This window comes from Lycorma delicatula, chromosome 13 (assembly GCF_047948215.1).
Source record: "Lycorma delicatula isolate Av1 chromosome 13, ASM4794821v1, whole genome shotgun sequence".
Classification (NCBI taxonomy): Eukaryota; Metazoa; Arthropoda; class Insecta; order Hemiptera; family Fulgoridae; genus Lycorma; species Lycorma delicatula.
Genome location: NC_134467.1, coordinates 54,574,472 through 54,588,614, shown reverse-complemented (window position 1 = coordinate 54,588,614; position 14,143 = coordinate 54,574,472). Strand labels below are relative to the sequence as shown.

General features: G+C 35.4%; 1 protein-coding gene across 1 annotated transcript in view; it reads left to right on the top strand.

Annotated features, from left to right (window-relative positions):
* Positions 1–14,143, top strand: part of LOC142334077 (rho guanine nucleotide exchange factor 10-like) — a 238,382-nt gene that overhangs the window by 121,742 nt on the left and 102,497 nt on the right. The window contains exon 5 of the mRNA XM_075381754.1: positions 3,074–3,302. Coding sequence (XP_075237869.1) covers positions 3,074–3,302 — 229 coding nt within the window. The remainder of the gene's footprint in view (positions 1–3,073; positions 3,303–14,143) is intronic.

Here is a 14,143-nt window from a genome sequence, read left to right as displayed (position 1 = left end):
AAAAGAGTTTTGTGGGGACAGTTTTTCTATTGCATTAAATTATTTTAAGTGGGCGGCAAAGAAGAATTGGTTTTTTGAAATCCAGGAAGAAGATGACTTGAAATTGGATGTCTCATTTAAAAACAGATAAAAATGCTCAGAAAAACAATGAGATAGGATATTGTTTCTACCCTTCCATCCTCTTCAACTTCCTTTTCTTCCTCTATAACACCATTTTCTAATTCATTTCCTCCGTATAACTCTTCAATATATTCCATCCACCTATCGACTTTTCCTATTGTATTATAAATCGGTGTACCATGTTTGTTTAACACATTATTAGATTTTAATTTATATACCCCAAAATTTTCCTTAACTTTCCTGTTTGCTCTACCTATTTTACCAATGTTCATTTCTCTTTCCACTTCTGAACATTTTTCTTTAATCCACTCTTTTTTCCCTAGTTTGCACTTCCTGTTTATAGTATTTCTTAATTGTTGATAGTTTCTTTTATTTTTCTCATTACTAGCATTCTTATATTTTCTACGTTCAACCATCAGCTGCAATATATCGTCTGAAACCCAAGGTTTTCTACCAGTTCTCTTTGTTCCGCCTAAATTCGCTTCTGCTGATTTAAGAACTTCCTTTTTAACATTCTCTCATTCTTCTTCTACATTTTCTACCTTATCTTTTTTACTCAGACCTCTTGCGATGTCCTTCTCAAAAATCTTCTTTACCTCCTCTTCCTCAAGCTTCTCTAAATTCCACCGATTCATCTGACACCTTTTCTTCAGGTTTTTAAACCCCAATCTTCATTTCAATATCACCAAAGTATGGCCGCTATCAATATCTGCTCCAGGGTATGTTTTGAGTCTACGAGTTGATTTCTAAATCTTTGCTTAACCATGATGTAATCTATGTGATACCTTGCAGTATCGCCTGGCTTTTTACATGAGTATATTCTTCTATTATGATTTTTAAACTGGGTGTTGGCAACTACTAAATTATACTTCGTGCAAAACTCTAAGTCGGTCGCCTCTTTCATTCCTTTTGCCCAGCCCGTATTCACCCACTATATTTCCTTCCTTGCCTTTTCCAATGCTTGCATTCCAGTATCCAACTATTATTAAATTTTCATCTCCTTTTATGTGTTTAATTGCTTCGCCAATTTCTTCGTATATACATTCTACCTCATCATCATCAGGGCGCTTTTAGGCATATAGACATTAACAATCGTTGTCGGTTTAGGTATTGATTTTATCTTTATTACAATGATTCTATCGCATTTTAAAATACTTTACTCTTTTCCCTATCTTCTTGTTCATTTTGAAATCTACTCCTGCCTTATTTGTAGCTGAGTTAATTATTATAAAATCGCCTGACCAAAAGTTGTTTTCCTCATCCCACCGAACCTCACTAATTCCTACTACATCTACATTTACCCTATCCATTTCCCTTTTTAAATTTTCTAACCTACCAACCTTTTTTAGACCTCTAACATTCCACGCTCAGATTCGTAGAATGTTGTTTTTTAATTTTCTGGTGACCCCTTTCTTAGTAGTCCCCATCTGGAGATCAGAACGGGGGACTAGTTTACCTCCGGAATATTTTACCAAGGAAAACACCTCCATCATTGCTATATGAAAATGCAGAGAGCTACATTTTCTTGGAAAAATAAGCAGCTGTAGCTTTCCATTGCTTTCAGCTGCGCAGTACTCAGAGGACTGAGTGGTGTTGATATGGCCGTTTAAGTCGTTCTGACCTACACCCTTAACAACTACTGAAAGAGCTGCTGCCCTCTTTCAGGAATCATTCCTCAGTCTGACTCTCAACCAAAACCAATACCTCTCCGATATGGTTGCACCTTTCGGTCCAGCTACTCTGTATCACTGAGCACTCAAGCTCGCTCACCAACGGCCAGGTCTCATGGTTCATAGAGGGAGCATGATTCATTAGTTATCAAGAATTCCTTCTTAAAATAGAATTTTAAGAAATATGACATCATGCTTTAGAAATGAACAAACGTTTTCTATACAAAGAGCGTTACGTTTGTGTGAGTACACATACTGACAGACTTGATAATTTGGAGATATAGTGGTTGGGGTTAGACCGGTGAGACCATCTTATTGGATTTCCATGTGGTTAGTTGAGTGCTGTGAGTATGTTAAAAAAACTGATCAGGAAATTCGTAAACTATGATTTGTACGGAATACAGGTATCAGAATTTAATGTCAAAGGCATCTCCATAAAAACATTTCATGGATCTATCAGAAGATAGCTTATCTGTCAACTCTTTTAAAATAAAATTTAAAAACATTATTATTGAAAATGGAACGTGTTATAACGACAAATTATGTTTAAAAATATAATTAAAATTAATTTTGGATTGGCCAATTCCTTAGTATTATAAATATTAATAAGATATTTTGTAAAATTTTGATGTGTACAACTAGTTACGTAATGGTTGTTCTACGAATTCAAGTAGACTAGTTACGGAGTCCTGAGTCAAATGTGTTTGTCATTTTTCTTTATTTTTATTAGTAATGTGTATTATTCATCGCTGTTAGTAATATTTTTTGTTTTGTTGAATAATTGTAATTTTTTTTGTAAAACTCAAGAGAGAAGCATAAGCAACATAGTTCTAGTACATTGTTTTGCAAATCCCAACAATAGTAAGTTAATTTTTTGTTTATTAAAAATTTTAACATTTTGTTTTTTGTGTTTTATTTAAATTTGATGTTTTATAAGAAGCTTACAAAATTGTGTTCGATACCGGACCAGAAGCTTACATCTTAACCTTTCTTAAAATAGTAAACTAAAAATCTTTGACCATTTCACGTAAAAAAAATAATAACAGAATCAAAAGTTCTATTAACCATACAATCCTAAAATGACCTTAAATGATTAATTATTTTGTACTATCGTATGAGAAGTTTATTTAAATTCTTATGAGATAGTTTGTTGGCTTATTAAGAGCTATCTTTTGATTTATAGCTCTTAATATACTGTGTAAGTGAATATAAATGATGTAATTCTGTATATAATTTAATTATCATAATATAATTAAACGTATAAATGAATTTTTATTTTTCAGGACAGATGGTGACAGATGTAAAGGTGCCATAAAGACATCGTCATTATGGCGGCGGGCCTCACCAGATCCAGGAGGAGCACCATCTCCTCCACCTACTCCTCATCAGCCACCTAGTACACCGACTTCACAGCCCTCTGGACGGTTATCGCGGTGGTTTTCCATAAGACGGGGATCACAAAGTGAAGAAGGAAAAGGGCAGTCCAATAATAAAATGCCATTATTACCAGAGGTTTGTAAATTATATTACATTTAACAAAATATTACATAACAAAATGGTGGAAGTTTTGCTAAGGAATACAGTGGAACTCTATTAATTCAAATCTTTTTTGGCCCTTGAATTTCTTGTGTGATGTAATCTAAAAATAACATGTATAATAATTCAAATTTTTCCTTGTTTAAGAGAAATTTTTTTCTGAAGTTTCAAGAAAAGCCTAAACATTACATCAAAAAATACACTTTAGTAAAATTATTTTTCCCAGGTTTTGCACCATATATTGTATATTTTTAAACTTAAGCTAATATAAAAATGGAAGATCCATTTATCTGATCTATGTTTTTATATTTAGCAATAGTAGGCAGTTTTATTATCTTGAAAATAAGAAATAAGATTTTTTTAAATGTGATCACATTGTTTTTGTTTAATGCTTCTATAGAAATGTCAACAAGTACATAATGCTGAAAATGAAACATTGATAAAACAGAAATATGTAATAAATAACTTCTAAAACTAAAATCGATTCCAAGTGAAATAAATGTAACGGTAAATTAAATAATGTAATTAGAAAAAGCAGTAATGTAATAAGTAAAAAAATCTTTTTTTATAAATTCAGATGTATGGCGGTAGAAAAATAAAATCATGCATACAGAAATTAGATCAATTTTTTAAATATAATCTATTTTTGAATTGTGTTTGAATTAGAATATTAAATTTATTACGTAACAGTGAATTTTTATGGGTATTATGTAATTCTAAAGGAGTGAATCTGAATCTGTTTTCAGCCTTCCAAATCTATTTCTACTACGAGCTAAAGAGATCGGTTAATGTTTATAATTTGTAACAGCAGATGCCAAGATGTTGATATCTTGGCATTTGTGTATTCAATTGCATAAGTAGTTTTTCCTTTCTCCAATGAAGAAACAAGTATTTGGGGTAGCTTGCAAGGGTCAAGAAAAACTTCTGAGTTCTTATGAAAATGATTAGCATCTCCAAAAAGTTGTTTGTAAGAATTTATTTATTCTTTATATAAAAGAAATTAATGGCACTTTTCAGAGTTACAAAACAATTCTTTAAATTGGAACATGATTAGGCATCTCATAAAACAATTCTGTGTCAAATCCTTTCTGTTTGTTGTGGTCTGCACATTTATTCATTTTTTCTAAATAAAATACAGTTCTATGTTTTTTTACAGTGAAAATAACATAACTGCAGATAATATTATGACTTTTTCAAAAACCCTACTGATTATATAAATAGCCTAAAAATAAAAGTATAAGAGTTGGGGTGGATACCTAGATTATTGATCATTGTATTTGATCATTGATCAGTGTTATTAAGTACTCCATTTTGAGTCATTCCATGTAAAATCGTCCAGTTTAGAAAATAATCCCCAGTTGACCATCTCCAAATATCGTCAAATTTTTGCTGGAGGTTCCCCATGTTCTGAAATGTCATTTTGCCTAATTGCAGGTCTTTATCTGCTATGGCTGATTTTTTGTGGCCTCTTGAAAAAGAGTTATTTACTTATGGTTTGTGGACACATGTAGAAATTGTTATCTTTGACTAACAATTTTGATGGCAATAATAAAGATACAGATTCACATTTTGGTACTGTTTGTTAATTTTTCATGCATTATCCGATTATATTAGTCACAAGTTTCTTTTGGAACCTGTTTTTGAGATATAGCAGCTGAAATTCAGCCAAAAATTTGTTGCAACTTTTTGGAAGTCAAAGCTTGAGCTTATATATTTCCTTATTTAATTCTTTAATCCAAATGAGACTTTGTAAATTGAAAAAGGGAATAATTTATGTGTAGATTCCTGCAGTTTCAAAGCAATTGGAATCTTATGTCGGGAGAAATCCATCACCAAATTTAGTTAAAAATGTTTTATTATGATTTTTGGCCCATCTTCGGAGGCTTATATCTCAGTTATACCTTCCCAGATTTTGTTAGTTTTATAATAGGTGGCCTCCTCTATGAATCATCAGACCTTGCCGTTGGTGAGGGGGCTTGAGTGCTCAGGGATACAGAGTAGCTGGACCGAAGGTGCAACCATATCGGAGAGGTATCTGTTGAGAGCCAGACTAAGGAATGATTCCTGAAAGAGGGCAGCAGCTCTTTCAGTAGTTGTTAGGGGCGTAAGTCACAATGACTTAAACGGCCATATCAACATCACTCAGTCCTCTGAGTACTGCGCAGCTGAAAGCAATGGAAAACTACAGCTGTTTTTTTTTTTCCAAGAAAATGTGGCTCTGCATTTTCAAAAGCAATAATGGAGGCGCCTTCCTTGGTAAAATATTCCGGAGGTAAAATAGTCCCCCGTTCGGATCTCCGGGTGGGGACTACTAAGGAAGGGGTCACCAGAAAAGTAAAAAATAACATTCTAGGAGTCGGAGCGTGGAATGTTAGAAGCTTAAAAAAGGTTGGTAGGCTAGAGAATTTAAAAAGGGAAATGGATAGGGTAAACGTGGATATAGTAGGAATTAGTGAGGTTCGGTGGGAAGAGGAAGGCGACTTTTGGTCGGGTGACTTTAGAGTAATTAACTCAGCGTCAAATAATGGGCAGGCAGGAGTAGGTTTCGTGATGAACAAGAAAATAGGGAAGAGAGTGGAGTATTTCAAGACGCATAGCGATAGAGTCATTGTAATAAGGATAAATTCAAAACCTAAACCGACAACGATTGTTAACGTCTATATGCCTACAAGCGCCCATGATGATGATGAGGTAGAATGTGTATACGAAGAGATTGATGAAGGAATTAAACACATAAAAGGAGATGAAAATTTAATAATAGTTGGAGATTGGAATGCAAGCATTGGAAAAGGCAAGGAAGGAAATATAGTGGGTGAATACGGGCTGGGCAAAAGGAATGAAAGAGGTGACCGACTTATAGAGTTTTGCACGAAGTATAATTTAGTAATTGCCAACACCCAATTTAAAAATCATAATAGAAGAATATACACTTGGAAAAAACCAGGCGATACTGCAAGGTATCAGATAGATTATATCATGGTTAAGCAAAGATTTAGAAATCAACTCGTTAACTGCAAAACTTACCCTGGAGCAGACATTGATAGCGGCCATACTTTGGTGATATTGAAATGAAGATTGGGGTTTAAAAACCTGAAGAAAAGGTGTCAGATGAATCGGTGGAATTTAGAGAAGCTTGAGGAAGAGGAGGTAAAGAAGATTTTTGAGAAGGACATCGCAAGAGGTCTGAGTAAAAAAGATAAGGTAGAAAATGTAGAAGTAGAACGGGAGAATGTTAAAAAGGAAATTCTTAAATCAGCAGAAGCGAACTTAGGCGGAATAAAGAGAACTGGTAGAAAACCTTGGGTTTCAGACGATATATTGCAGCTGATGGATGGACGTAGAAAATATAAGAATGCTAGTGATGAAGAAAGTAAAAGGAACTATCGGAAATTAAGAAATGCTATAAACAGGAAGTGCAAACTGGCGAAAGAAGAGTGGATTAAAGAAAAGTGTTCAGAAGTGGAAAGAGAAATGAACATTGGTAAAATAGACGGAGCATACAGGAAAGTTAAGGAAAATTTTGGGGTACATAAATTAAAATCTAATAATGTGTTAAACAAAGATGGTACACCTATATATAATACGAAAGGTAAAGTCGATAGATGGGTGGAATATATTGAAGAGTTATACGGAGGAAATGAATTAGAAAATGGTTTTATAGAGGAAGAAGAGGAAGTTGAGGAGGATGAAATGGGAGAAACAATACTGAGATCTGAATTTAAGAGAGCATTAAAAGATTTAAATGGCAGAAAGGCTCCTGGAATAGACGGAATACCTGTAGAATTACTTCGCAGTGCAGGGGAGGAGGCGATTGATAGATTATACAAACTGGTGTGTAATATTTATGAAAAAGGGGAATTTCCGTCAGACTTCCAAAAAAGTGTTATAGTAATGATACCAAAGAAATCAGGGGCAGATAAATGTGAAGAATACAGAACAATTAGTTTAACTAGTCATGCATCAAAAATCTTAACTAGAATTCTATACAGAAGAATTGAGAGGAGAGTGGAGGAAGTGTTAGGAGAAGACCAATTTGGTTTCAGGAAAAGTATAGGGACAAGGGAAGCAATTTTAGGCCTCAGATTAATAGTAGAAGGAAGATTAAAGAAAAACAAACCAACATACTTGGCGTTTATAGACCTAGAAAAGGCATTCGATAACGTAGACTGGAATAAAATGTTCAGCATTTTAAAAAAATTAGGGTTCAAATACAGAGATAGAAGAACAATTGCTAACATGTACAGGAACCAAACAGCAACAGTAGCAATTGAAGAACATAAGAAAGAAGCCATAATAAGAAAGGGAGTCCGACAAGGATGTTCTCTATCTCCGTTACTTTTTAATCTTTACATGGAACTAGCAGTTAATGATGTTAAAGAACAATTTAGATTCGGAGTAACAGTACAAGGTGAAAAGATAAAGATGCTACGATTTGCTGATGATATAGTAATTCTAGCCGAGAATAAAAAGGATTTAGAAGAAACAATGAACGGCATAGATGAAGTCCTACGCAAGAACTATCGCATGAAAATAAACAAAAACAAAACAAAAGTAATGAAATGTAGTAGAAATAACAAAGATGGACCACTGAATGTGAAAATAGGAGGAGAAAAGATTATGGAGGTAGAAGAATTTTGTTATTTGGGAAGTAGAATTACTAAAGATGGACGAAGCAGGAGCGATATAAAATGCCGAATAGCACAAGCTAAACGAGCCTTCAGTAAGAAATATAAGTTGTTTACATCAAAAATTAATTTAAATGTCAGGAAAAGATTTTTGAAAGTGTATGTTTGGAGTGTCGCTTTATATGGAAGTGAAACTTGGACAATCGGAGTATCTGAGAAGAAAAGGTTAGAAGCTTTTGAAATGTGGTGCTATAGGAGAATGTTAAAAATCAGATGGGTGGATAAAGTGACAAATGAGGAGGTATTGCGGCAAATAGATGAAGAAAGAAGCATTTGGAAAAATATAGTTAAAAGAAGAGACAGACTTATAGGCCACAAACTAAGGCATCCTGGAATAGTCGCTTTAATTTTGGAAGGACAGGTAGAAGGGAAAAATTGTGTAGGCAGGCCACGTTTGGAATATGTAAAACAAATTGTTAGGGATGTAGGATGTAGAGGGTATACTGAAATGAAACGACTAGCACTAGATAGGGAATCTTGGAGAGCTGCATCAAACCAGTCAAATGACTGAAGACAAAAAAAAAATAATAGGTGGAGAGAGCAGCTTTTAAACAATGTAGCCCATGCATTTTGGTTTTTTTTTTTTACCTGTATATTATAGTATGTAAGAAATCATTTCAAAGATAATTAATCTTTTATATGTGACAAACTTTTAATCTATGGACATCTCTAGTTAATTAAAACAGCTGAAAGTGGAAAAACACTCACTGCTTCAGAATATTATTAGACTTTTTAATTTACAATAACTTGAATAAAATTTGCAATATTCAAGAAAATTTTGGATTTTTAGTATTTTCTAGGCTGATTTGAAAGAATCCATTTTCTAAAATGTTCTAGAGATTTCTAGAATGTTCTGGAAAACTCTTATTATAAAACTCTTACAGGACATTCTAGAAATTTCTGGAAAAAACCATTTCTTTAAAAAAAACATTATAGAATGTTCTTTATTTTGAAGAAAGGGTGTGTAAGGAACACGTTTTTGTGAATTAGCATAATCGTTAGTGAAAATAACTTCTATAATCAGTTGCAACATTTATTGTATCTCCAATTGTTTTGAACTGTTTTAAAATGAGTGAAGTTCTTGACCCCTGCCATTTTGGCAAGCCTGATGGCTCTGAATGCCACAAGACTTTAATATTTAATTATGGAAAAAATTTGTTTGTTGTGAAAGAACTATTAGCAATGGACAAGAGCTTTCACAGCAACTGTTTTTTTAATGAAGATACTAACATAAAATTCCTATCATAAAGCTGTTTTACTGATGAAGTTTGAATTCCTACAAAAGGACTGCTGTACTCCATTTGGAATAGAATTGCACAAAGCCAGAAAAGGATTGTGGCCTATTGATAATGATTCTGCTGACTGATTAAAAGCTTTAACAAACTATGACTTCAAGCCAGGTCAAACGTTATGCCTACGATGTAGGTAAGAGGTAGCTCAAAGAGAGATTCAGCCAAAGGATGATCAACCAGAATCAGAATCTAATGATGTGGAAATGCCCAGAGGCTTCTGGAAGAATAGATTCTTCACTATCACCATTTGGTATCTCTTTTTTGAAGCTTAAATATGTCAGCAAACAAGATTCAAAAAGCTACCTGAAACAGAAGGTAAAAAAATATTGGTTTGCTTGGCATTTCTCCCACCACCAACCCATTTGATCATCCTAAAGCATAAGACCGAATGTCTGTACCACAAACGGCAACTGAGCCTCGAACAGTATAGCAACCAGTATCCTAACATAAACCCCTAGAGCTTACCTAACAGCGTGAGCAGACTAAGCACAGTGCCATACACCACTGGTTTATGTGTCCCAATTGCCCACTTGTCATATATTTACTACAATGGGTAGGCACACCCCGTCAACAACTAAAAATATATATGACATCCATAATAAAATTTATTTCGTCAAGGCAGTAATTTTCTGCCACACTTAGGTCGCTGAATGCCAGCAAGTATCTGTTTACTATTTTATAGTGCTTGGAGCCATAATAATTGGCTGATGGCCAGCCATATTCAAGGTTAGCTTCCCACGGGAATGCGGTAAGAGTCTTTCCCTTAAGCAAACTATAGATGTCAGTTGAACAAAGCAACTGCATCTAGGAACTCCCACATGGTCCGACAATGCAGCTCTCGCCAGATTGACTCACTGCTTGTGAGTGGCCAATTTTCCCTTTGATCTCTAAGTTCCAGGGTGGCCTGGTCTCTGCCCCCCCTCCCAAGAGCAGGGCACTCAGACATCAGGTGTTCATTTGATTGGACCTCCCCACAGACGCACAGCTCATCAGCTGCCAGGCAGAACTAAAACAGATATTGATTCAAGTTAGCGTGATTGATGTGCACCCGGGCACCCGTTGCTCTTAAAAACGAGCTCGAGGCATACCATCCCCCCAAATCCTGTATAAATTTATACAAGAATCTTCCCTTAGTTGTGGTGTCCCATTCCAGCTTCCATGCTTCCATCGTGAGGCTTTGCGGCTTCTTCTCTAGGCAGGGGATGAGCAACTGAATGAAATTTAGATCCGGGACATTCTGATCACTGTTCCGCTTTGGTACTGGCCCAGCTTGAAACCTCATCCCAGACACCTCAGCCTCCTGGCCTTTTCGCAATCTCCACATGGCTACCCGACCTTTCACCACTAAATTGATTGGGAGAGCCTTTTCCAATACAGTGGTAGCTTCGTAGGAGGTTGTTTTAAAAACACCAGTGCATACAATTAAAGATCTGTGCTGGGCACTCCTTAAATTTTGAATAAGTTCTCTATTCATATCCAACTTATGCGCCCAAACGGGCGCCACGTAAGAGGTCATGCTTTTGAAGACATGTCAGTATATCATCAACATTTGACGGCCTGACAACCCGTATTCTTTCCAAGCAATCCTCAAAATTTGTGTATCACTGAGACCACAATCGCTGCTACTTGCCTAATGTGGTTGCTAAACAGCAACTTTTCATGTAACAAAACACTCTTATGGTACTTATGAACTCTAACAGCTGATTACACAGCCTTTATGTTTAATATGGGGGGGTTACGACTACGATAATTTGTCTGCAGCCTTGAAACGCATAAACTTCATCTTGAGCACAGAAATCTTTAAATTTTGAATGTCCATCTAGCCTTCTGCAGTTGACAAGGCCGTTTGTGCCCGGTCTTTTAAATATGGTTTGGAATTACCATGAACTAAAAGGAGACGGTCATTGTCGAAAGAATGGGTCCGTGACCCCTTCTGGAAATGTCAATCCCAGAAATCTGTAGAATACCAGATTTCACATTAGAGGACCGAGAATGGAACCCTGCAGGCTTCCCCTGGTAACGGATTTTTCCACAACTAGGTGTGCATCCTTAAATAGAGCCGTATAGTTAGACAAATAGTCACGTATCATGGCCTCTAGGGCTACGGGAACATTGCGGCGTTCCAACTCAAAGAGGACAGAACTCCCAACACAAGGAAGGAAATGCTACCTGTATGTCTATAAAAATTGCCAAAATATTTTTACAGTAGGCGTTTTCCACCTTGACAAGTGCATTTAACATGCAATCGTTGGTGTCAACCCCTTTTGCGAAGCTATACTGGCCTTGATTTAGAAAACAGTTCACCTCAGTGCTTTCTCAGAGCCATTCCACAACCAGCCTTTCAAGCAACTTGCCAATTACTGACAAGAGGTTGATTGGTCGATAACTGCCGATCTCACTAGGATCCTTTCCTGATTTTAAGAGCACGAGTGTGCTCTTGTGTTCTCAGTGGTTTTGGTGAGGACTAAAGCCACTGTCCAATAAGTCAGGAAGCAGCCCCAGCTTAGGCACCCCAAGAATAGAAGGTAAGAAGAAGAAGTAGAAGATAAGGAGAGCGTTACCTCTACTACAGCAGCAGCTGCTGCTGGTTTGAGTGTTACTGATGTAATGCAGACATTAAAGAGTAAGAAGTGTCAAGTATGTAAAGATCTGGATATCTTTATTGAAGAGCTCAAAGTCTAACTTTTGATCTCAGGTCACCCACAACAAATTTAGATTTTGACATTGGCCACCCAGTAGCTGGAGTATTGAGAAAACAGCTGATGAATTCTAGGTTTCAATGTGAATGGTGAAGCAGGCCAGGGAGCTCATATTTGAAGTTAGTATTTTGGTGACACCAGAAAAAAAAGGATGGAAAAAATTGAAGGATGATAATAGACAACCGGTCCTGAAATTATTTGAAGATGATGAATTTTCCTAATCTGTCCAGGAAAGAAAGATTTTGTTTCAATTAGGAGCAATGGTGAAGAAGTCCACATGCAAAAATATCTACTTCTGTGCAATTTAAAAGAGATGTTCATAGCTTACTGCGCACATTATGGCCATGAAATTGGCTTCTCAAATATTTGTGAACTTTGGTCAAAGTGGTGCATTACAGTTGGTGCTGCTGGCACACATTCAGTTTGTGTTTTACCATTCATCAAAATGTTAAGCTATATTGCAATATAGCTGCAATATCCATCAGGGATATTGGTCCATCAGGGATATCCACAAGGTATTGATTGAGAAAACTGTCCGCAGCTTAAAATCTAAGAATTGCATGCTACAACATTGTGAACAGTGTCCTGGAAAAACTGTATTGGAGTCCTATTTATTAGAGAGCTTAAAGATGATGACGTGGAGGAACTAATAGTATATAAGTAGTGGATTCATACAGACAGATACATTGGAGATGCAACAAGTGACCAAGGAAAATTTTATTGAAGAGCGTACCCTAAAGTTTTTTGCCTAACTAGCCACCATTTTGTTTCAAAACATCAAAGTTCATATTTAAAATAACTGAAGGAAAATTTAAATGATAATCATACCATTATCCTGATGGATTTTGCTGAGAACTTTGTTTGTTGTGCAAGATGCTATACAGGGATTCAATTGGGAAAACAGTCAAGTTACACAGCATCCATACATGGTTTATTACTATAAAAACGAGCTTCAGAATCTTAGCATTTGCACGGTCAGTGATTGTTAAACCATCACTACTTCAGTGATGGTTCAGCTGCTCAATACAAGAATTTTATGAATTTGTCCCATCATGAAGAAGACTTTGGGATAATATCTAAATGGAACATCTTTGGTACTAGCCACAGAAAATCACCCTGTGATGGAATTAGAGGTACTACAAAATAATTAATAGCACGTGCCAGTCTTCAGCGACCTATAGAAAACCAGATATTGACACCAAAAGACTTATTGGAATTTTGTAAAGAAAATATTCCAGGATCAGAATCTTTTTTATTCCAAGAGAAGTTGAGAAAATCTGACCTGAACAGGAAAACTGATTTAGTAGTGGTCACACAGTTGCTGGAACAAGAGACCCCAGTTTAAGCCAGTGCAAAACTAAAACCCAAGTTAGCAGAGTCTCAAATGATACTTCAGCATTTGAAGCTGATGTTTATGAAACTGATAAACTGCTCAACACATATCACTTACCAGCTTGCAACCAGGCCAATATGTGGCTTGCATGAATGACGATACTTGGTGGATTGGAAATGTATGTGATGTATCTTTTGAAGAGCATGATGCCCTCATTGGTTTTATGCACCCTTATGGTACAGCTCATTCTCATCAATGGCCCCTAGAAAGGACCTTTGCTGGATTCCAGAACAGCACATTTTTGCTACTCTTGAAGCACCATCAACGATATCAGGATGACAATATATGTAACCAGAATACATTCAGTCTATGATTGAGAAACAATTTAAGCTGAAGTGGAATTAAAAGTATTGTACTAAAAAGTTTCTGACCACTTTAGATTTTTTTTTTTAATTTTGAAGCTACTGATAAGTAGCTAATATTAATATTTTGAATATTTTAAGAATTTAGGTGCAGAACATTATCTAGTTTTTATATTTGTTATTTAAGTACACTACTATGTGTACATTAGTTCAATTTTCTTGTATATTTATTAATGAGTGAAAAAATAATTAACAGTATTACTGTCTAATAAAATTCACTGTTAAATCAACGTCATCTATCTATATTTTATATAAATTAATTGTCCTAAAGTACCTTACTTTTGTATGGTTTTTTTTTATATTTGAGCTGCTTATTTTGTTTAATTTGAGTTAGTTTCATTATAAAAAACTAAAGTTGTAATGGCAACAAAATACGTATAGAATTC